The sequence below is a fragment of the Choloepus didactylus genome, chromosome 23 (genome assembly GCF_015220235.1).
Source record: "Choloepus didactylus isolate mChoDid1 chromosome 23, mChoDid1.pri, whole genome shotgun sequence".
In the NCBI taxonomy this organism is placed as follows: Eukaryota; Metazoa; Chordata; class Mammalia; order Pilosa; family Megalonychidae; genus Choloepus; species Choloepus didactylus.
Genome location: NC_051329.1, coordinates 22,573,098 through 22,596,707, shown reverse-complemented (window position 1 = coordinate 22,596,707; position 23,610 = coordinate 22,573,098). Strand labels below are relative to the sequence as shown.

At 45.8% G+C, this 23,610-nt stretch overlaps 2 protein-coding genes across 4 annotated transcripts in view; one reads left to right on the top strand and one right to left on the bottom strand.

The window, feature by feature from the left end:
- Positions 1 to 5,994: 5,994 nt before the first annotated feature.
- On the top strand, positions 5,995 to 9,543 carry TMEM211 (transmembrane protein 211). Its single transcript, XM_037816871.1, has 3 exons — positions 5,995 to 6,195; positions 7,117 to 7,255; positions 9,281 to 9,543. Exons 1-3 carry the CDS (start codon positions 5,995 to 5,997, stop codon positions 9,541 to 9,543), a joined length of 603 nt encoding a protein of 200 aa, XP_037672799.1.
- Positions 9,544 to 11,568: 2,025 nt separating this feature from the next.
- Positions 11,569 to 23,610, bottom strand: part of SGSM1 (small G protein signaling modulator 1) — a 95,722-nt gene continuing 83,680 nt past the window's right edge. For 2 of the 3 annotated variants that reach the window (XM_037817090.1, XM_037817089.1), the window contains 3 exons: positions 17,327 to 17,423; positions 16,077 to 16,244; positions 13,809 to 13,897 (listed from right to left, as the gene is read on the bottom strand). In XM_037817090.1, coding sequence (XP_037673018.1) covers positions 13,809 to 13,897; positions 16,077 to 16,244; positions 17,327 to 17,423 — 354 coding nt within the window. Of the gene's footprint in view, positions 13,898 to 16,076; positions 16,245 to 17,326; positions 17,424 to 23,610 lie in introns of all 3 variants that reach the window. The other variant, XM_037817088.1, reaches the window with a different exon arrangement.

Genomic DNA, 23,610 nt, shown 5'->3' with positions numbered 1-23,610 from the left:
GCTCAATAAGAGTTCATCACAAGACTTGCTGGAACTATGGAGAAAGAGGAGCTTTCTCTTCTCTAGGGTTGCTAAGCCTTAGGATGTCAGCTTGGAGCCACCAGGGGCAACATCATTAGAGATAATCTGCTTGAGAGTGAAGCCAACACAGCAGAAAATAGAACTGAGAGAGAGAGAGAGAGAGAGAGAGATCCTAAAGACATTGCTTTTGAACCTGGATCCAGCCGTGCCTGAAGCTGTGACCTGTGAAATGGATTTTCAGTTATGTGAGCCAATACAGCCCTCATTTCTACCTTAGCCAGTTTGAGTTGAGCGTCTATCACTTACAGCAAAAGACAATACAAGCACCTACTTTGTGCTAAGCCTCATGCTGGATGCTGGGGATAAAGACATTTAAGATACAAGGCCTGCCTTTGGGAAGTTCACAGATCTTCAGGCCCCAGAGAAATATATAACCCTGTTGCTTGGACTAGAACTACAAAGGCAGAAAGGTAGAGAGCACTGTGGCAAGAGTTCCAATACTTGGTGTTTAATAGCAGATAATTAATCCCTATTTGTGCCGTGCCCTAGCTAGGAAACACAATACCCTCACCCCATTGTGATCTGGGCTGGCTTTTCCCTCTCTGCCCAGCCCACCGAGCAGCCCAGAGTGAAAGGCTGTTGATTTAAGGAAGTAAGAAGAAAAAAACACCCACACTCACACACACACAACTCTCAGCCCAGCTTATCACACAAACCAGTTTTGTTCGCCAACCCGAATGTTTCCTTTAAAGAGAAGGAGAACTTCTGCAAGGTCACAAACTTACGTCCAAAGCTGGAGCCTGAGTACAGGAAGCCACATTGGAAGGGCTTGCCCTGAAGTGTGGTGAGTCTGGAGGGAAGAGTGATCTGAGCTAAGAAGGGTGGGTGGGAAGAAATTAGGGCATCCTCAAGCTTCGTCCAGAGACCACAATGTGCTTCTGGGGCTCCTTGAGCCCCCGAAACTATAAACAATATTGTGTGTGTTTGTGTGTGTGCCTGTGAACCCAAATGTTTCTGGGGAGAGTGCATCCATTATTTTTAATTATATTCTCAAAGGAATCCATCACCCTCAAAAGGTTAAATCCCGTGGGTGTAGGACATGGCCTTCCTCTTATAGATGGGTAGCTCTGAGGCTCAGAGCCTTTACATAATTTGCCCCAAGTCTCACAGCCAACTTGTAACAGAGCCTAGAACAGAATCCGAAATTCCACTTATCTGACCATGTGGCTGGAAGAATTAGACCAGGGATGCAAGTAAAATTCCTACCCTGTCCCGACTGGCTCATCTTCAGATCTCAGTCTGGACATCACTTCCTCCAGGGACACTTCTGTATACCCCCAGGCTGGATCAGGGGCCCCTCTTCTGTGCACCCCATCCCTCAGCATCACCTTGAGCTTTCCCCTGGCATGGCACTCTGCCCAGTACATGGAGGACACCACCTACGTATTTATTAATGGATGGGCTGGTGTCAATACACATCCCAAAGTTCACTTGTCCAACATTGCATTCAGCCACTGTTCCCTCCCCAACAAACCTGTTGCCCCTACAGCTTTTCCCATCGCAGACAAAGGCAGCTCCACCCTCCCAGGTGCCCAGGTCAAAAGCCCTGGAGGCATCCTTGACTGCTGTCTTTCTCTCCTACCCCAAGTCCAAATCATCAACTAGATTGTCAAAGAGATCCACAACCCAACCTCTTCCTGCCCCTCCACTGCTCACCAGGTCCAAGCCGCTGTCATCTCTCACCTGGATGACAGCCCACCCCCTTCATCCTCATCTCCACCCAGCAGCCAGTGTGACCTTTTCCAAATGTAGGACAGGTCACATCCATCCTCTGCTAAAGACCATCCACAGACTCCCCATCCCATTCAGAATTTCAAAACCAAAGATACTATCATTGTCTACAGGGCCTATTGCTCTCCTCCTTCTCCACTCCTCTCCAGTCACTCATTGCTTCCTCAGATGTGCCAGGCATACTGCCACCGTGACCTTTACTGCTGCCTTCTGTCTGCCTAAAATGTTCCTCCATGTATCCACATGGCTTCTGCCTCACCAACCAGTGTCTTTGTTCAAACATCACATCCTCATGAGGCCATTCCTGATCACCCCCCACTCACACAGTCTCCCTTCCCTGGTTCATTTTTCTCCACGGCATTTATTAACATCTGGCATGTTGTATATTGACTTGTTAATTTCACGACTGTCTCCTCCACTAGTTCCATGAGGATGGGGATGACTTTGTTTACCTTAATGCTAAATCCCTATCACCTAGAGCAGTTTCTGACACCTAGTAAGTGCTCAGTAAATATCTATTGGATGGATGGATGGATGGATGGGTGGATGGGTGGGTGGACCATATTGTTACCTGTTTGTCTGTCTGCCCACAAAACACTAAGATCCTTGAAGTTAGGGACTAGGTTCCCGTCACCACTGTATCACCAGGAGCAGGCACATAAAAGCTGAATGGATGCTCAACCCCTTCCAATTACAGATGAGGACATGAAAGATGAGGGAAAGGGAGAACTTGACTATGGGGCCACAGCAAGTTTCTAGGACCCAGGTCTAAACTCCTATATCCTAGTTCTCCTCCTGAGACTCTGCCGTGGCTGACTATGCCTTACCCCTGGGTAGCCCTGGGAAGTCGCTGGGGTATTTCACTTTTTTACTAAACCCTAATATCACTTTGGGCTTAGGGTCCGAAGTTGGGAGTCTGATTCCCTGAATGTGAGTTCCAGCTCTGCTGCACACTTCCTGGACCTCAGTTTTGCCACCTATAGAATGGGAATGAGGATAGCTGAGCCTGCCTCGTCAGGTGGCCATGAGAGTTACATGCAATGATGAGGCCCTGGAAGCATGTAGAAGGGGGCTTGAGCACTTAGAGCTCGAGAATGGTTGGCGCCATTGAAAGTTAAGTGGCCAGTGAGCAGAAGGAGAAAATACTCATTCCCTTTCAAGCTTCCCTTCGGTGGATTCCAGCTAGCTGGAGCCCGGCTGGATGTGGTTTCGGGTTCTAATGCCTCATTTAGGCTTCTGGGCACCTGGACTGTCGGCATGATTTTCCCAGGTGACACAGAGAGTATTATCTGTAGAACAAAATGCCTTTCAAGGTCAGAAAAGCCCGGAAAGCCTCCAGTGCGGCCAGGGAGAGGCAAAAAAACATGGGCCTCAGCTCTCTGCAGCTTCCTGGCTGGAATTACACCGCTCCAGCTCCTGCCAACCTTACCTGAAGGCTGATTTTGATGTGGGGGTGGTGGGGTGGTGGAGCAGATCTCCCTCCCCCAGGGGGCCCATGTCCCGTGTCTCGCTTGCTGGCCAGCAGCCTGCAGGGTTTTCCAGTCCTGGGAGTAAAAAGTCCAGGCAGTGTGACCCTGACCTACCTGTCCCAGCTTATCGCTGCCCCTCCCCCTGCAACACACACACAAGCATTTTATACCCTTGAACCTTCACATCATCCCCTCCTCCCCAGCACCCCAGGGCCTCTGGAATAGCTACTCTGGAGTTTATCAGATGAGGACTGTGGGATGCCCTCCTGCCTCAGACGGTCCCTGGAGGATATTCAGAGGGTACCTGGACAGGAGTCTTGAAATCACTGAATCATAGAGTGATAGGGTGATTTACTTTTCAGTTATCTTTCAGTCTTCTTTACATCAAAGAAAAAATCTTATTGGAGCTAACAGGTCCTAAAGACCTCTCAAGCACCTGTCAATCTCCCCTTTAAAAAAATACTGGAGCCCTGTACAGACAATAGTCGAATGAGAATTCTCGGATGTGGTTTGCTTTTTCTTGCCTTTGTTTTTGTGGTTTTGTTCTATTTTTGGGGCTAATGACCTAACGTCACATCTTACCTAAATAATAATAGAAGTGGTTGGTTGATGCGGGGGAGGCCGGAAGATGTTTGCTAATGACCTCACCCAGAGGTGAGGCCCAGCAGGGCAGAGCCTGCCCAAGGGCAGCCAGTGTCAGGAGTGGTTCTGGTGTCGGGAGTGGCTGTGCTGCCAACCAAGCCAAGGGCACATACACTGAGACCCAGGGCCGCTGCATTTCAACACTGGGTTTCATTTTGGGGATCTAAGCTCAGCTAACACTTAAACGTGGCAGGAATCCTGGGCTCGGAGGCAGCCCAGTCACTCTACCATTTGCAAGCGTGATCTGGGGCAAGTCACCCCATCTCTCTGGGCCTCAGTTTCTCCATCTGTAAAGAAGATTACAAATCCCATGGAGCAGGTTGTATTGGGTTCAGTAACTGAGCAGGGTGATGTAGAAACATCATCCTAGGCTTCCTCTCTGGTTATGTGACCTGGGGCAAGTCCCCTCATCTCTCTGGAAAATGCAGGGTGGAGGATGATGTGAAGGTACATGGGCTCCCTACCTTTAAGGACCCCAAAGATGGGCTCATTCCAGTCCTCCAGGCTTACAGTTGAAAAGTCGCTAAGTGTATTAATTGTGCAATGTGTATTAATTGCCCAGCCTAGGACATGTGTGTGGACAGCAGCGGCTGTTACTATTAGAACTCCTTCTATACTCCCCTGCATTGGCTTACTGGGTCACTTCAGGGCATTCTGAGACCCTCTCTGGGCCCCAGTCTTCCCATCTGGAAAGTGGGAGGAGGTTGAGATTAAGAGTCTAACGTTTGGACCTGTGGGTCCACAGGAACCTGCACACACTGTGAAGACTGTGGACTGAATGTTACAACCTTCCCCAAGAGGAGCTGGCATTTCTCACTCGCTCTGACCCAGCAAGCACATTCCAATGTCTATTTCCCAAATAAATTCTTGCATGGGTCCAGGCCCAGAGCTACTGGTGGTGGAGGGAAGAGAAGGCCCCCTGAATTTAAGATGTAAAATGTGGATGGTGCATTCCAGAGAGCACTTAGCAACAGTTAGGAGCAATGGAGTGGCAGATTCTGTCCCTGTCCTGCTCATTATCCCCTCGTCCTTCTCATGTCACCGCACGCCACTGGATCTCCACCCGCCAGCACCTGCATTTTGATTGCCTGTGGGTTTTCTCTTCTTTTTGGAGCCTGTGTTACATCCACATGTTGTGACCAACCAAGGGCAGGCAGGAATTGGGGTGTAAATACCCCAGCTCCCTCACACCTCAGGTAGAATTACTCGGAGGTGATGTTTTAGATTATCGTTCAGAGGTCCCTGGTGTGATAAAGGCCCAGTTGCCCCCGCTAGAGCCGGCTTCCTGACACACTCTTTGCCTTCTCTTCCCACCTCATTCCTCCTCTATCGGATCACCCGCCAAATAAATGACACCCTCGAATCCTCATTTAGGGAATCCAAACTAAGACAAACAGATTAGGTGTGCACAGAGCAACACAGATGGATCAGATCCTAAAAACATGATGCATAAGGTCCTGAGTAGGAGGCGGAACCCAATATATAAAATAATACCATTTATGTAAATGAAAAGTACACAAAATAGCAAGCAATAATGATTTTGCAAAAATATCCCCAAACAAAAAGATATACATTAATCAGTTAAAATGGTTACTGGTTTAGAGGAGTTAGATAATGTCAGGGTGGCTGCTAGAAACACAGCATCTGTAAGAATTAGAATAAGGTGCCCCTCTGGGTAGAAGCAGCCCCTTTTGGACTGCACATGGCTTGATGAGCTGAGAGAATGAATGAATGAACGAATGAAAGAACAAATAAAACATAAGAGGAGACTTGCATGGATTATGATCTGCCATGTGGAGGGTGGGGTAGGGAGTATTCTAAAATCTCTCCAAGTATCAACATTTGTTCGAAGCTTTGAGGATCTACTTCCAGAACTTGGAAGGCAAAGACCCCCTTCCCCAGTTATAAGCACCTCCCATTGCCTCCCCCAGTAACTGATGCCTCAGGCTCATCCTGGCTGAAGGGGAGCTGATAACATGGGGTCTGAACGCACCAGCCTGTTTCTCCACCTGCCCCAGCAGACTCCATCACTTATCTTGGTCATTGGCTCCTAGGTGACCGACATGCCCTGATGGTGGGCAGCGTGTGGGCAGCTCTCGGGCTCTCCCTTACCTGCATCTCAGCCCTCAGCCTCATCTCCCCTGCCTGGTTCCTGACTCCCATCTTCTCCTTTGGCATCCTCACCTATTGCTCCTGGCCTCAGGGCAACAGCTGGAACCAGAGTTGTGTGATCTTCAGGTCCCTGGATACTATTCCCGACTTTGCTTGGAAGGTGAGACCTGGGCTCCTCAATTCCTGGGCCCTTGGGGACATGGCCAAACCCACAAGGGCAGAGTTGCCAGCCCCTGTGAAGCGAGGTTCATAGTCTCACTGCCTGGTGTCTGCGTGCCTGTGAATCCACAGAGGTTCTTAAACCTGACAGCCCTTCAGAATCACCTGCGCAACTCTGCAAAAATGCTAAGTTCTGGGCCCTACCCCAAGCCTCTGACTCTGATGGAGTGGGGATGGGCCTGGCTATCTATCTTTCAGCAAAGGCCCAGGATGATTCTGAAGGCAGCTGCCAGCCCTTACAGCACCCTTTGTGCAAATTAGGAAAAGACGCTCCTTCTTCAGGACACTATACTGCCATCTGCTGGAAGAGTGTTACAATCAATATACAAATCTATGATGGCTACAAAATAAATGGCCGCCGTTAACATTATACAGTATACAACCTGCACACCCCTACTTGGCTGCCTCTAAGCAGAGCTTAGGTAAAAACCACAGCTAAGGTGTTGAAGCACTGTTATGGTGCATGTTACCAAAATCAACAACAGGGGAGCGGGTAAGGACTCCCAGTCGAGTCCTAAAGATTTCACAGCTATCAAAACTGATAATTACAATGGTGATGTAATAGCACCCACCAGGTATCCCTCCTGGTGAACTTGGCATCTGTGTAGCTGGTACTCAATAAAAGTAGGACATGGTGCTAGACCTGATCTTAATTCTGGCTCTACCACTTTGTGAGCTGTGCACCCTGAGGCAAATGACTCCAACTCCCTGGACCTCAGTGTCTTTATATGTAAAATGGGGATTATAACAGCAAAGACCTCATGGGGCTGACGTGAGGATCCAGTGGCTGATCAATAAGCAGAGGGAGCATTTGCCTGCCCCCTCCCTAGCCAGCACCCTCCCTTCTCTTTCTTCCTGGCAGGTCTCAGCGGCAATGCTCCTCGGAGGCTGGCTCCTGCAGGCCTTCAATGCAATTCTCCTCCTATCCTGGACCCTGTCCCCCAAAAGGCTTTGCTCAAGGAGGGGCAGTGGCCCAGCACCAGGGTTGCAGGCAGCAGCAGGTAAATCCACTGGCACATAGTGAGCACTGTGGACATATTTGTGGAATGAATGGATGAATGAATGAGTCTATGAGCAGGGCTTGGGTTTCTTGGTTAGAGCTCAGAGATGAAGCCTAGGATGATTAACTATTCTGGGTCTGGGGCAAGCCAGACATTGGGGAGAGGGCTGGTGGCATCTTTTAATGTCATCCTCTCTTGCTCTTAGCCCACCAAGTTCCAGCAATCTGTCCCCCTTTGTTTTACTCTCATTCATCCATTTTTGATCACCTTCACTGGGGCCACCAAGCACAGGTGGAAGGTGTGCACTGCAAAAGGATGCCCAGCTGAGAGATGAGAAGTTGCTGAAATCTAGTGCACGCTTTATGTAAGCTGAGAACCTGCAGGGCTGCATCTGCCCAGAAGGGGTGCCTTTCTTGAATTCATGCAAAGGCTCTAGATGGGGTGGCCCACCCTTGATTGCAGCCCTTGTGCAATTAATTCTCCATTATCCCTCATCTGGATTATAGCATTTAGCACCTCACACATCTGCCTGCTGCCACCTTTGCCCTAGAGTCTGTTCACCACACAGTGACCAAATGGGCCCTGTTAACATTGAAATCAGATCATGTCCCTCAGTTTCCCACGGTTTCCTATCACACAGTAAAATCCAAACTCCTTGCGGTGACCTATGAGGGCCCATCTGACCCAACCCATGTTCCCCCACCGACCGCAGCCCTTACCCCTCTCTGTGAGCCTCACTGTGCTCCAGTCATCCTGGCTTGCTTTCTGTTGCTCATATTCACCAAATTTGTCCCCTTTGCCTGGAATTCTCTTTCCCTAGATCTTCACAAGTCTTCCCCTGACCTCATTCAGGCCTCTGCTCAAATCTCACTGCCTCAGTGAGGCTTCCCATGACCTGGAGCAAAGAGAGCATCCCTCTCCTTGGATTTTCCACCACGTACCTTACTTTGTATTTTTTCATAGCACTTTCTTACTTACCTGAAATGGCTACCTCCTTACTTGATTACTGCCCATCTCTCTCCACTAGAATGTCCGTTCCATGAGGGCAAGGACATGTCTGTCTTGGTCACCACTGTGTCACCAGCTTAGCACAGTGCCTGTCACATAATAGATGTTTAATAAGTATTGCATCCATGGATGAAGAGATAGTCCTAGGTTTTCTGAGGGCCCAGGGGCAGGGAGAGTGTCATTCAGTTACAACTTAATGACACATCTGACTCAATGGGGATAAGTACAGGACTCTAGGAGAGAAAAATTCAGAAGTGCCTGACCCAGTGTGTGCAGGGTATTAAGGAAGGCTTCCTGGAAGAGGTATCACTTGAGGTGAGTCTTGAAGGATGAGTAGGAGTTAGTCAAGTATAGAAGGGCATTTCAGTGATGGGAACAGCAGGGGTAAAGGCACAGAGACAGAAAAGCAAAGCATGTGCAAACTGTAAGCAGACCAGTTTGAAGGGCAGCAAGTGAGGCTGGGGCCACCTGATTCCCCTGCACCTGGAGCACCTTAAGGGTGAGGAGGAGCCCTGTTCATCCCTGTATCATCAGTGCCCACCTCAGCAACTCTAACAATTTTGATGAGTGAATGAGTGGCTGGCTGGATAGTGGATAGATAAACTGATGGATGGATTAAAGGATATGTTGGTTGATGGATAGATGGACAGATGAGTGAATTGGTGGATGGATAGGGATATAGGGAAAATAGGTAGATTAGAATATGGTGAGGTGGATGAAGGGTGGGGTGGGTGGGTGGGTGTGGATAGGTAGCTAAGTGGATGGATGAAAAGATGGATGAGTGAATGGATAGGTGGGTGGAGGGATAGAAAGAATGGGTGGGTTGGAACATAGATGAAGCTGAGAAATGGATGCATAGATGGACAGAGGGGGAAAGGGTGGATGAGGGGGTGGGTGGACTGAAAGAGATGAACAGATGGATGGATGGAATGGAGGGTCAATGAGTGAATCCTCGGATGGAAGGTTAGTCCAGGGTCCCTTGGCTGACACACTGGATTTTTTTCCTGCTGTTTCCAGCCACTGCCAGTATTATGGGCCTGCTGGTTTTCCCGATCAGCCTGGCCTCCCCCTTTGCCAAGAAAGCCTGTGGAGATGCCTCTATGTACTACAGTGGGCAGTGCCAACTGGGCTGGGGCTACGTGACCGCCATCTTCAATGCAGTCCTGGCCAGCCTCCTGCTCATCATTGGATGGCCCCACACAACCAAGATCCAGGGGAAGACCATTCTCTTCTTCAGTAATACTGAGAGAATCATCCTTGTGCCAGAAATAAGGCCATAAATCTGCTCCCACCCCAGGAGGAAGCAAAAAGAGCCCACTCTAGAGTTGTCTGAAATCATCACGTACCCAGGTTCATATTCCACCTCAGCTGTTTCCTTGCTGTGTGACCTCAGGCAAGTCACTTCACCTTACTGGGCCTCAGTTTTCTCTTCTGTAAAATGGGGGTTGGAATAACACCTATATAAAGTTGTCATGAGAATTAACTTCATACTCTATGTAAATAAAACACTCAACATGGGTCTGGCACATAGTAGTACTCAGTAAATGTTAGATACTATTACAATAATCTCTACCTCACAGAACTATGTAAGAATTACATGTATTGATGAAAAGTACCTTCAAAAAGGATAAAATTGTGCTCCTCTGGAGTCTATCTGGATTCAATCTCTCTCAATCTGCTCAATGGCTTAAAAGCCAGAAGGACAGAGAACTGAGAGCCCTTTCCTGACTCAGCAGAATCAGAAGCAAACTGCAGAGTCAGCCTAGATGTTGCTCCTGCCAAGAACCGATGGCCCCTACTCCAGTTTTCCTCTGTCACACAGCCCAAGAGGGCTTGGAACTCACCCCTTCTTGAGGTCTCCCCCAGGTCGACACTGTCTAAAGCCATGTTCTTTTAGGTTCCAAAGACTCAGCAGAGAGTCTGAGCAAGACATCAGCAAGGTATCAGCAAGGCATCTGAGGAAGGTAGATGATGGGAACTAAGGGAATCTGGATTCCCAACTAGGAAATCATCCCCACTGACACTGAGGGGTCCCAGTGAAAGAGGGGGACCCAGGACTGAATCCAGATCCAAGGGAGGCATTATTATACCCATTTCACAGAAGTGAAAACTGAGGCTCAGAGAAATAAACCCATCTGCCCAAGGCCACACAGCCAGTAAGAGGCAGACCTGGGATCCTAACTCAGTGCTCCCCAAACATGTGGAGAGAAACATATGACATGATTTTAGTTGGTGTAGTGGAGAAGTCATTCCCCTCTCAATTCTCCTTTAAGCCTTCAAGAAAGTCTCATCTGGTGTAGCATGCCTTTAACGCTTCTCAAACTCTTGCTACATGGCTTTTAAACAGAGAGAAGGGCCTCAGGCTTAAAGCCTTTGGTAGGAGATAGTGTTTTTCTAAAATGTTTATATTTATTTTGAGAATTATTTTACAAATGATACTAGTTTCCATAAGTTTAAAATTTAAAAAGTGAATTGATTTAAAGAAAACTATTAAAGAAATAATAGAACAGGTGGTATGCAGAAATGGCCCAAATCATAGAGTTTGAGAGGTGCTGTCATAAAAGTTGGGGAGAAAACTCATGGCTTGATGGATCTAATGAGGAAAAGAAATATAAACTGTTTCCACCAACCGCCCCTGACCAGACCTCACCTCCCTTCCTTCTTAGCTCCTGGGAGAGAAGGGGAAGAGAACAAAGGGAGATGAAATAAGATGGCATAAAATGGTTGCTAACCATTCCAAAATGGGAAGGTTAGAACTTCCCAAACTCTTTACATGAGAAGTGTTTCTCAATTGCCCCATGGCCTCTCCCACAAGCCTCTTCTTGTAGCAAAGAACATTTAGACAAGGTGTGGGCCCACACTTTCTACCTGAATTATGCTGTTCTTATTCGGACTAAAGTGTGAAGGCCACCTGGCTGCTCCTGCCTCTCTCTTCTACGCACGTCCCATTTCCTTTTTACCTAGTTTTCCCCTTGACCAGAAGAGCCTCCCAGCTGAACCCAGCCCAAATTGACAACCCACAGAATTGTAGCTAAATGGATGGCTGTTTTAAGCCACGAAGTTTTGGGATGGTTTGTTATGCAGCATTATTTGTGGCAACAGCTAACTAATGCAGGGGGTTAAGAAGTGATTGACCCATCTTGAACTTTCATGGGCAAAGCCAGATATCTGTCACGAGAATCTGACTCTATTTGGGTATGAGTCACCAGGGCTAGGGGGAGGACACAATCTTTAGACGTAAACACTTCTTTCTTTCAAATAAAAGAAAAAAGATCTCCAAACAAAAAAGAACTCGGATTCACATATTTCTCTGTTTATATATATATTTTCTATATATGGTCACAACTCTTCATAAACATTTACAAGACATGTTTGGCAGCACTGGAAAAAGAGGGTACTCTGTAGACAGAACGACTCCCACGCATTAAAATTCCAAAATATACAAAGACACACACAATGTACAGAGACCTGAAGAAGCACAGTAAACTGAATAAATATTAGTTATTCCAAATCACAACCACAGATGCACTCTGGAACACCGAGAAAGAAGGCTGAGAAGATTTCTTGTGCTGTACTTTCTGACTAACTCTGTCAAAAAAATAAATAAGAATCAGAAGTCTAGGACCTGGGTCCTGCTAAAATAGTATCCTCTGTAGTGAACAGCTGAATGGCAAAATAAACTTTTATCTGGAGGGGACTTCTGCACATTTTCCCCCTGCTCTTGGGAAGCTGGGTGAAGAAATGCAACCCCTAACCCCTAGCACTGCTCTTTCTCCATCCTTCTTTGGAGGGGTGGGATAAGAGCTGGACGTTGGATGAGCAAAGGCTATCGAACCTTCAAGTCTCCCCTCAAGTGCTCTCTGTGAAGCCAAGACAGCCCAGGCCTCCTCCACCCTGCCCAACAGGCCCCTCTTGGGCAGAGGTCGGCAATTAAGATTCAGATGAAGGCCCTGTGGCCGAGGAAGGGAACCTTCTCTCCCTGTCCTGGCTTGCTCAGGGCGGGAGGACAACGAAACCCTTCTGCAAAATCTCCCAAGTGCTGTGTCAATCTCCTCCCAGCTCCCAAATCCTAAGTGTCATTCTCTGACTGCCCTAGCAGTGGCAGGATTCCTGGGAAGAGAATTCCCCTACGTCTCCCTGTATCCTGGATTCTGGTGCATTCTCAAAGATGGCTCAAGTGGAAGGACAGGTAGGCGAGGATAACTAGCTAATTTAGGGTCTGTTTGTGGATCAGCGATCTTGGTATGAAAATGCAAGTGGGTGGGGGTGGGGGTGGGGGGGCTGTTCCCAGACCTGGCCATGGCCCTGGCCCCAGCCAGCTTCATCAGCAGCTCTTTTTGAAGGAAAACACACGCCACACTCTACCCTGGCCGCCCTCCATCTTCTTTTCCCTTCTTTGTCCTGAGTGAGCAAGGGCACTTAGAAAACAGCCTGCCTCTCTGACCACAGGCCTTTCACCAACAGACACCTTGTAAGCCTCTGGGGTACAAGACCCAAAGTGTGGGATGGGGGACAAGGTCTTCCCTCCAGAAGAGGGGAGGGAGATGGGACTCTGCCCTGCCGGGGGTGGGGTGGGGGTGGTTCCAGGCAGAACCCAGAGTTGCTGGGGATGATCTCACGCCTACAGATACTTCTCGAGTTCTATCACCTTTGCAGGAAGATGACTTTCTTGAAAAGAAGAAAAGAAGTATCTCTTGGTGTCAGGGAGAAGAGAAAAAACTAGAGAATATAACAAAGGAATCTCAGACTCCAAGAAAAATTTGTGAAGGACGCCCATGTACACCTCTTCTAAATGGGGTGGGTGGGCACGGCTCGGACATAGGGTGGCTTAGGGATAAAGAAAGTGAAAGTGGAGAGGGACAGATATTTGTGGCCCCTCCTAGAGGCCAACAGTTCTCAACAGGGGTGATTTTGCCTCCCAGGGGACATGTGGTCGTCACAGCTCAGGAGCACGGTGGGAGAGGAGGGGTTGCTACTGGCATCTAGCAGGTGGAGCCCAGGGACGCTGCTCCACCACCTGCCGTACACAGGACAGCCCCCTACCACAAAGAATCATCCAGTGCCAAGGGTGGGAAATCCTGCTCTAAATCACCTTCCCGCATGCTCCGGAACATCTCCAAAGGCCCCATCCAGAGTAGGGAAGTGGCTCCCTGGACCTCTCCTACTCCAATTTTCCAAAAATACCCTCCCTAAGGCTCATCTGACAGTATGAAGGGATGGAGGAGAGAAGAGGAGGAGACCGTTCTGTAGACCACGAAGGAAGATGTTTCTTCCATCCACCAACAATCCCCACCGCCCGCCAGGGAGGAATCACAGACCCGGGCGATCTTTGGTCAAACAAGGAAACGTAAGGCTGAACTGAAGGGGCAACCCCTCGCCCCCACCTGCCCAGCGGCCCAAGTCGGGGTAGTCTCTCTTTGCACAGAAGTCCGAGCCCACGAGCAGACACCTGGACCTGGCTCCCGGGGAGGCCCTCCGGCCGGGAGGTGAGCAGGCGGAGGGCGGGCAGGTGGGGCCTTGGCCAACGCTACCCGGTGAGGCCCCGTCACTTGTTCTCAATCAGTGTCTGCACCTTGTACACGAGGTCCCGGGCCAGCTTCAGGACTTGCTTGGTGTTGTGTCGCTCGGCCATTTCTGAAAGAAGAAGGTGAAAACCTCCTGAGCCTCTTTCTGTGCCTGGCCTCAGGCACACCTCCAGCTCCGCCTGGGGCAGCTCCATGGTGGACTGGCTCTGGAAGCAGGCAGATGTGGGCGTGGTAGCCGGCTGCACTTGGGGAAGGCCTGCACCTCCAGACCGCAGCTTCCTCATCTGTAAAATGGGGATCCTAACACCACCGACCTCACAAGGTTACCATGAATATCAAATGAGATGCTGTTGGCACCCGGCGTGTGCTTTAAACATGTTAGTGCCTCCCACCCCTCTCCTACAAACAGGATGACGGGCAGCCTTTTAAGAAACCATAACCTGGTATACAGTTGATGCTTAAAGATATGAAAGGAAGGAAAGAGTAGAAGGAGGGAAAGGAGGAAGGAGGGAGGGAGGAGAAGGAAAGAAAGCAAAAATGATCATTTATATCAAGAGCTACCCAAAAATGATCAGACCTTTCAACATGAACAATCCTAAACATAGACATTTAGTTGAAGGAAAAGACACCGAGACCACGGTTCCCCAATTGTGTGCCGAGGTACCGCAGAGTGCTACAGGGAGCTCACACAAGTCCTGTGGGGTAATTATAATTTTTGAGGGGAACACGGTGATATTCCACATCCGTTAAATACCATGTAAACTGCTGACTCGAGTGAGTTCACAGTTTCAACCTTAAATCGCACTACATTCCTCTCAGCGGCATTCTATCCCTGCAAAGCTAGGTTTTCAGCAGTTGCTGTGATTAAAAGCAAGCACCATGTAAAACCACCATGGAAAAGGAAATGAGCATGATGGTGTGTGATTCCAAGGTTGGAGTAGTTCTGCAAGACCAACAGATGCACCCATCTCACTGGTGACCAACTATAGGTATTTAAGAATGAAATAAAAATACAATTTTCTTTAGATTTCTTTGTGTATTTTTTTTTTTCTTCTACAAATGGTCACTAAGTTGTTAGGGCATAAATACCTATTAAGTGGCTTCACCTAACTAATTAATAAACAGAACTTTTAACCTGGGGTGTCGTGAAAAAAATTAGAGACCCTAGGGGTGCTGTGAACTGAGAAAGTTTGGGACCTTCTGCACTAAGATATGAATTGTTTTGGACCCTGGATCACACCCACAAATTGGAAACAACCTAGTTAACAACAATAAAGGATTGTTCAGTAAATTTGGGACAGTCACTTGAGCTAAATTTTGCAGCTTTAAAAAACAGTCATACCTGAGATAGTTTCTGAAATATTAAGTGAAAAAAAAAAGATACAACTGGATACTGTGATGGTAACAGCATAAGAATACACATGAATGTGGAAAAGACTGGAAGGAAATAATTAAAAAAAAATGATCCCACTAAATGCAATGTAGTTTGGTGGATTAGAAACTGGAACAGAAAAAGGACATTAGTGAAAAAACAGGTGATAATCTGAATCAAGTCTGCAATTTTGTTAATTGTGATGTACCAATGTTAATTTCTTAGTTTTGACAAATGTGCCAGGATCGTGTGAAATGTCAACATTAGAGGGAGCTGAGTGAAAGGTTCGGGGAATTGTTTTTGCAACTTCTCGGCAGATCTTAAAGTCTTTCAAAATAAAAGCCTATTTTTTTAAAAAAAGCAAACTAATTATGTTTCAAGAGCAGCTTTTTTCTTCTATTTCCACCCCCCCAAACCTTCTTTACTTCTTTATTTTTAAATAGTGGTAAAAGTAGCAATAGCTTCTATTTATTGGGCCTCTCATGTTGGAGATTTAACCATGTTGTCTCATTTCATCATCAGACTTCCTATCTATTTTGTCCCTGAGAAAAATGAGGCCCAGAGACATGAAGGCACTTGCCCAAGGTCACACAGCTCCCCAGTTGCAGAGCTGAGATTAAAATCCACATTTGTCTGATCTCAAAGACCGTGCCTTTTTCATGTACTTCAACTACTCTCCTGCACCTGCTTTTCCTACCTACCTTGAACCTCTGAAGCAGACAGTTACCCCATTTCCCAGTGAGGAAACGGAAGTTTAGAGAGAGGACGGGATACACAGCTGGTCAGTGCCAGAGCCAGGGTTGGCTCCAAGCTGATTTCAACACCCATGGAGTGAGTCTCCATTCCTCCCTGAACCCCGAGAAGGGGCCTTCTGGAAGCCCACAACCCTTGGACAAGACCCCAGTTGTGTGGGTACCGTTAAAGAATTTGATAATGTCTGTGAAATCCATGTTGTTCTCCAAGATGATGTCGCGGTAGGCCTCCACGAGAGCCAGCGCGATGAACAGGACATAGTGGGAGGACGAGACGTGCTTGGCTGCCCAGATGGTCTCCCAGACCGAGAAGACGTCATCGTAGATGAGTTCTGCCAAGACACCAACAGGCACACGCACAGGGAGGGGGTCAGCGACAGAGCTCTCAACACTGCCATCCTCTGGGAAAATACCTGCCATGATCCCTGCCTCAGCTCCAGTGCAGCGGACAGAGCTCAGGTCAGAAGGCAGGAGACCTGGACTCGGTCACGTGACTATCAGAAGCCTCAGTTTTCCCCATCTGCAAAATGGGCTATACAAACCAGATGGCTTTTAAGTTCTTCCCAGCTCTGACGTTCTGAGCATAAGCAGGCTTGATTTACATGACCTCGTCTTGCCCTGCCCCTTAACCGTGCCCCCAGCCCTCCTGTCCCCTCCATCTCCATTAGCATCCATGGGGGTATCTCCCCTTCCCCTTTCTCCTGCACACAGGCAGCACCAGCTGTTGCCTAAAAAAGAGGCAGAAGAGGGCAGTGGTTAAGAGCAAGGCTTCTGGTGTCCAATAAACTTGGTTTGAATCCTGGCTCCATCACTTACTAGCACAGTGATCTTGGGCTAGTTACTTTCCCTCCATGAGCCTCTCTTTCCTCACCTCTAAGTGAGCTGATGCCAGTAGTAGTAAAACATGAAAGAGAGAATACACAGAAATGGCTCAGCACGGTGCCTGGCACTTAGTAAACACCTCCATACATGCTAGATGACGACGACGATGATGATGATGTTGATGATGATGAGCTGTGTTATACATCATTTCTGAGTCAGGTGTGAAACATGCACTAAATAACCTCTGCTCAGGGTTTGTAGCCCTTGGTCTTTGACAAAATGCATGACAGAGTGCAAGGGAAGTGGGGTTGGAGGAGACAGAGGAGGACTCAGATCCTGCTTTACCATTCCTAGCTTTGAATTCAAGTCTTCTGAATGTCAGTTTTCTCAACCATAAAATGGGGATTGTAACAACATGCACTGCATGGTGTCAGCACAAGATGAGGTAAGTGAGCTGACAGTTGGTACTCAAAAATTGGGCATTCCTCTGTCTTTGCTCCAACACCTCCCCAGCCTCATCTCGATGATATCTATTCCCAAGAGGCTTTGCTGCAAAGAATCCGGGAATAAGGCCCTATTTTGAAGTCTGTACCTCGTTTGAAATCCAGCAGGAACCAGCGGTAGCAGAAGTAGAAGTGAGTGTAGTCCCCATTCTGATGCATCAGCTCAAAGAGTTCTGAGTCCAGGATCTGTCAGAGGAAGGAAAGGTGGACATGACCTCTTGGGAAAAGGTCAGACCAGAGGGTCTGGCTGAGTAAATGATGGTATATCCCCAAACCAGTGCACCATGCAACCCTTAGCAGCCAGACGGAGTTCCAAGATGGAAAAGGACTTCAAGAGACATTTCTCCAAAGAAGATAAGCAAATGGCTAATAAGCACATGAAAAGATGCTCAACATCCTTCGCCATTACGGAAATGTAAATCAAACCAGGAGATACTACTTCACACACACACTGAGATTACTACTATTAAAAAAACAAAAAAAGGAAAATAACAAGTGTTGGTGAGGATGTGGACACACTGGAACCCTCCTGCACTGCTGGTGGGAATGTAAACAGGGCAGCCTCTGTGGAAAACTGGCGCTTCCTCAAAAAGTTTAACATAGAATTATCATATGGCTCAGAAAAATTCTCCTCCCAGGTATATACCCCAAAGAGTGGAAAACAGGTGTTCAAACAAAATGTATCTATGAATGTTCACAGCAGCTTTATTCTCAATAGCCAAAAGACAGAGACAACTCACGTTTTCATAAACAGATAAATGGATAAACAAAATGTGGTATGGACTTTTTTTAATTGAGATTGTTCACATACCATACAATTATCCAAAGATCCAAAGTGTACAATCAATTGCCTATGGTACCATCATACACATCCATCACCACAATTAATTTTTTTTCAATTTTTAGAACATTTTTATTACTCCAGAAAAGAAATAAAGACAAAAAAAAGGGAACTCAAATCCTCCCATATCCTTGACTACCCCCCCCCCATTACTGATTCACAGTTTTGGTATAGTAAATTTGTTACTGTTAATGAAAGAATGTTAAAATACTACTAACTGTAGTATATAGTTTGCAATAGGTACATATATTTTTTCCTATATACTCCTCTATTATTAACATCTAGTTACAGTGTCATACATTTATTTGTTCTAGTTCATAAGAGAGATTTCTAGTATTTGTACAGTTAATCATGGACATTATCCACAAGAGTCACAGTTTTACACATTCCCATCTTTTAACCTCCAACTTTCCTTCTGCTGATATACATGACTCTGAGCTTACCCTTTCCACCACCTTCACACACTTTTCAGCACTGTTAACTATTCTCACAACGTGCTACCATCGCCTCAGTCCGTTTCCAAATGTTTAAGTTCACCCTAGTTGACATTCTGCTCATAATAAGCAACCACTCCCCATTCTTTAGCCTCGTTCTATATCCTGGTAACTTATATTTCATGTCTATGAGTTTACATATTATAATTAGTTCATATCAGTGAGTCCCTGAAATATTTGTCCTCTTAGGTATCTGTCTTATTTTACTGAATATGGTGCCCTCAAGGTTTCTTCATCAACCCATTTTTTTTAAGATGGTTTTGTTCATACACCATACGTTCTGCCCTAAATAAACAATTGTTGGTTCCCTGTATAGTCACGTATTTATGTATTCAGCACCACTGCCACTATCCATATAAGGACATCTCCATTTCTTCCACAAAGAGAAAGAAGAGTCAAAGAAGGTAGAGGGACAAAAGAAAAAGAAAAAAGAAAGAGAGAGAGAAAAAAAGCATGACAGCTAGAAAGCAACAAGAGGAAAGATAGCATTAAATTAAAGTAGAATAAAGAGTCAGACAACATCACCAATGCCTGGAGTCCCAAACCCTTCCCCTATTCACCACTCCCCCTATATGCATTTAGCTTTGGTATATTGCCTTTGTTATATTAAAGGAAGCATAATACAATGTTTTTGTTAATTATAGTCTCTAGTTTGCATTGATTGTATTTCCCCCCCAATCCCACCCTATTTTTAACACCTTGCAATACTGACATTCATTTTTTCTACCTTATGCAAAAACATATTTGTACCTTTTATTACAATCGTTGAGCATCCTAGGTTTCATTGAATTATACAGTCCCAGTCTTTATCTTTTCGTCTTTCGTTCTGGTGTCCCACATGGTCCTAACCTTCCTCTTTCAACCATGTTCACAGTCATCTTTGTTCAGTGTACGTACACTGCTGTGCTAATATCTCCCAAAATTGTTTTCCAAACCTCTCAGTCCTGTCTTGTCTTTTCTGTCTGCAGTGCTTCCTTTAGTGTTTCCTGTAGAGCAGGTATCTTGTTCACAAACTGTCATTGTCTGCTTGTCAGAGAATATATTAAGCTCTCCCTCATACTTGAAGGACAGTTTTGCCGGATACAGGATTCTTGGTTGGTGGTTTTTCTCTTTCAGTATCTTAAATATATCACCCCACTTCCTTCTTGCCTCCATGGTTTCTATTAAGAAATCTGCACATAGTCTTATCAAGCTTCCTTTGTATGTGATGGATCACTTTTCTCTTGCTGCTTTCAGGATTGTCTCTTTATCTTTGACATTTGATAATCTGAATATTAAGTTGTGCAGTTTGAATGTATTATGTCCCCCAAAACGCCATTATCTTTGATATAATCTTGTGTGGGCAGACATATCAGTGTTCATTAGATTGTAATTCTTTGAGTGTTTCCATGGAGATGCGCCCCACCCAACTGTGGGAGATGACTCTGATTGGATAGTTTCCATGGAGGTGTGGTCCTGCCCATTCAGCATGGGCCTTGATGAGTTTACTGGAGCACTATATTAGCTCAGACAGAAGGAGTGAGCTGGCTACAGCCAAGGAGGACACTTTGAATAATGCACAGGAGCTCAAAGAGTAGCTGCAGATGAGAGAAAGTTTGAAGATGGCTGTTGAAAGCAGACTCTTGCTCTGGAGAAGTTAAGAGATGACAAACACCCCAAGAGCAACTAAGAGTGACATTTTTGAGGAACTGCAGCCTAGAGAGGGACATCCTAGGAGAAAGCCATTTTGAAACCAGAACTTTGGAGCAGACGCCAGCCATGTGCCTTCCCAGCTAACAGAGGTTTTCCGGACACCATTGGCCATCCTCCAGTGAAGGTACCCAATTGTTGATGTGTTACCCTGGACACTTTATGGCCTTAAGACTGCAACTGTGTAACCAAATAAATGCCCTTTTATAAAAGCCAATCCATCTCTGGTGTTTTGCATTCTGGCAGCATTAGCAAACTACATAAGTACCTTGGCGTAGGCCTATTCAGATCTGTTCTGTTTGGGGTACACTGTGCTTCCTGGATCCATAATTTTATGTCTTTCTTAAGAGATTGGAAATTTTCATTGATTATTTCCTCTACTATTGCTTCTGCCCCTTTTCCCTTCTCTTCTCCTTCTGGGACACAAATGATATGTACATTCCTGCATTTTGTTTTGTCCTTAAGTTCCTGGAGACGTTGCTCATGTTTTTCTATTCTTTTCTCTTTCTGTTCTTTCGTGTGTAGGCTTTCAGGTGCCTTGTTCTCCAGTTTCTGAGTGTTTTCTTCTGTCTCTTGAGACCTGCTGTTATATGTTTCCACTGTGTCTTTCATTTCTTGTGTTGTGCCTTTCATTTCCATAGATTCTGCCAGTTGTTTTTCTGAACTTTAGATTTCTACCTTATATACGCCCAGTGTTTTCATTATATGCTTCATCTCTTTTGCCATATCTTCCCTAAACTTTTTGAATTGGTTTAGTATTAGTTGTTTAAATTCCTGTATCTCAGTTGAAGTGTAAGTTTGTTCCTCTGACCATAACTTGGGCCATAACTTGGTTTTTCTTAGTGTAGTTGTAGTTTTCTGTTGTCTAGGCATCTGGTTTCCTTGGTTACCCCAATCAGGTTTTCCCAGACCAGAACAGGTTCAGGTCTTGGAAGGAGGGAATAGTATTCGGTTTCCCTGAGGGTGTCTTAGAAGATTGGTACATTCTGTGAGGACTCAAGTCACTGTGCTTTCCGCCCAGTAGGTGGCGCCAGTTAGCCTGTAGCTCCAGACTGGTGCATGGAGGTGTGGCCCATGGCTGTTCTCCCCCAGGCTCTGGGGTCTGGTTCTGAATGGAAAGTGGGTAGTAGAGCTGGGCCCCACCTCTTTCCTCTTAGAGAAGATACAACCTTTAAGGAGAGGTCATTAGCATTTGAATAGTATCTCTGCCTGTACTATCTCTACCCTTGTCTGGGTCAGAGCACTGGGAACTGAAAATGGCTGAGGCTTTCTCCATTGAGCTGAAAAAGGGACAGAAAGCCCCCTTCAGGGCCAGTTCACGGCCACCCTCCCGCTCTCCAACATCAGTTGTCACCAAAAGCCTCTGTCTGTTTGTTGGGGATACGTAGCTTGCATCAAGCAGTCCCCACTTGTTAATTAAAACCCCAGCTGGAGCTCAGCTGAGCTGTATTTACTTGCTCGGAGAAAGCTGCTCTCCAGCACTGTGAGGCTTTGCAGTTCTGGCCATGGGGAGAGGGGGCTCCCAGCTTGGATTTGCAGTTTTTACTTAGAAATTTTATGCTGCGATCTTGGGCATTCCTCCCAGTTCAGGTTGGTGTATGATAAGTGGATGGTCATGTTTGTCCCCCTGCAGTTATTCCAGATTATTTCCTAGTTGTTCCTGGTTGTTTATTAGTTGTTCCAGGGGGACTGACTAGCTTCCACTGCTCTCTATGCTGTCATCTTCTTCCACCCTGCTATATACTTTTGATGAAATATTATCAGGCTATAAAATAGAATGAAGTACTGATACATGGTACAATGTGGATGAGCCGTGCACACCTTACGCTAAGTGAATTAAGCCAGACATGAAAGAACAAACATTGTATGATTCCACTTATATGAAATATTTAGAATAAGGAAATTCATAGAGACAGAATATAGATGAGAGGTCTCTAGGCACTGGGGAGGGAGAATGGGGGAGTTATTGCTTAATGGGTACAGATTTTCGGTTTGAGGTGATGAAAAATGGTGGTGGTGGTAATGGATGGTGGTAATAGTAGCACAACATCAAAAATTTAATTAATGCAACCGAATTATACAGTTAAAAGAGTTAAATGACAATTTTTATGGTGTATACACACATATATATAACAACAATAAAAATAAATTTTAAAAAGTCAAATTTTATGATATGCACATTATTATCTCAATAGAGCTGTTATTTAAAAATAAACAGGTGGTGGAAGAATATCTACAGCTATTGGATATAAAAAGAAGGTTCAAAATAGTATGTAGAAAAAGCAGGAGGGAAAGGGTGTTCCTATGCCAGATAAGCCCTGAAATCCAGAAGAAACAGTCTCTCCCAGAACATCAACTGGTTGCACCCTCCTACCCCATAATGTCGACACCCCTTTTCAACATGAAGAAATTAGAATGGTCATTGCCCAAAGGTCCCTGAAGACTGAGAAAATGCTCAAATGAGAGGGAGGAGCTGTAACTGAGAAGTTAGGATTTAACAAATGATTATGGCTACTGAATCATCATATAGATATTTCTTTTTAGTTTCTAATGTGTATTAGAACAGCCAGAAAATACCTGAAATTGTGGAACTGTAACCCTTACCATACTTTGAAATTTGCTCTATAACTACCTGTATTTTGAAATTTATCACTTTTCTGTATATGTTATATTTAACAATAAAAAATGTTTAAAAAAGAGACAGTTGAACAAATTCAGCAAAAAAAAAGTGCTATTACCAAGAGCACTTCCCCAATAAATGACTTGTATGCAAAAAAAAAAAGGACGGAAAATATTATGTACAGTATGATCCTAATTAAGAAAAACTATATATACAGTGGGCGAAATATACAAACAAGCAATTCATGGAAGGAGTAATCCAAATGAACAAAAAAGAAGAGAAAAAAAAAAAAAGAAAGAAAAGATGTTCCATCTCACTGTTTGTCAAGTTAGGCAAAAGCCGTCTTTCACCAATCCTCTGGGTGCAGACATGGAGATGTGACTCACCCAATTGTGGGTGAGAACTTTGATCAGATTTTTCCCATGGAGATGTGACCCCACCCATTCAAGGTGGGTCTTAATTAGTTTACTGGCATCCTCTATGAGAGGATAAAAAAGGCAGAGACATTCTGAAGAGAGAGCAGAGATACTTACAGATAAAACACTCAGAGCCTACACAAATCCAGACATTTGGAGATGCTAAGCTAAGAGATGAAGCCCAGAGTTTGCCCAGGAGAAGCTAAGTGAGAACCCACAGATGCTTACGGAGAAAGCCACCGGAATCAGAAGCTGAAAACAACATAACCCAAGAGCAAAGGACCAGGAGATGCCAGCCACGTCCTTTCCAGTT

What these genes read in the sequence shown, in the direction of transcription:
- TMEM211 (XM_037816871.1), top strand. Translation starts at nt 5,995, where the DNA reads ATGGTGGGCAGCGTGTGGGCAGCTCTCGGGCTCTCCCTTACCTGCATC. An exon ending in TTCCCGACTTTGCTTGGAAG is followed by an intron (nt 6,196 to 7,116) that starts GTGAGACCTGGG and finishes TCTTCCTGGCAG; the next exon opens with GTCTCAGCGGCAATGCTCCT. An exon ending in AGGGTTGCAGGCAGCAGCAG is followed by an intron (nt 7,256 to 9,280) that starts GTAAATCCACTG and finishes TGCTGTTTCCAG; the next exon opens with CCACTGCCAGTATTATGGGC.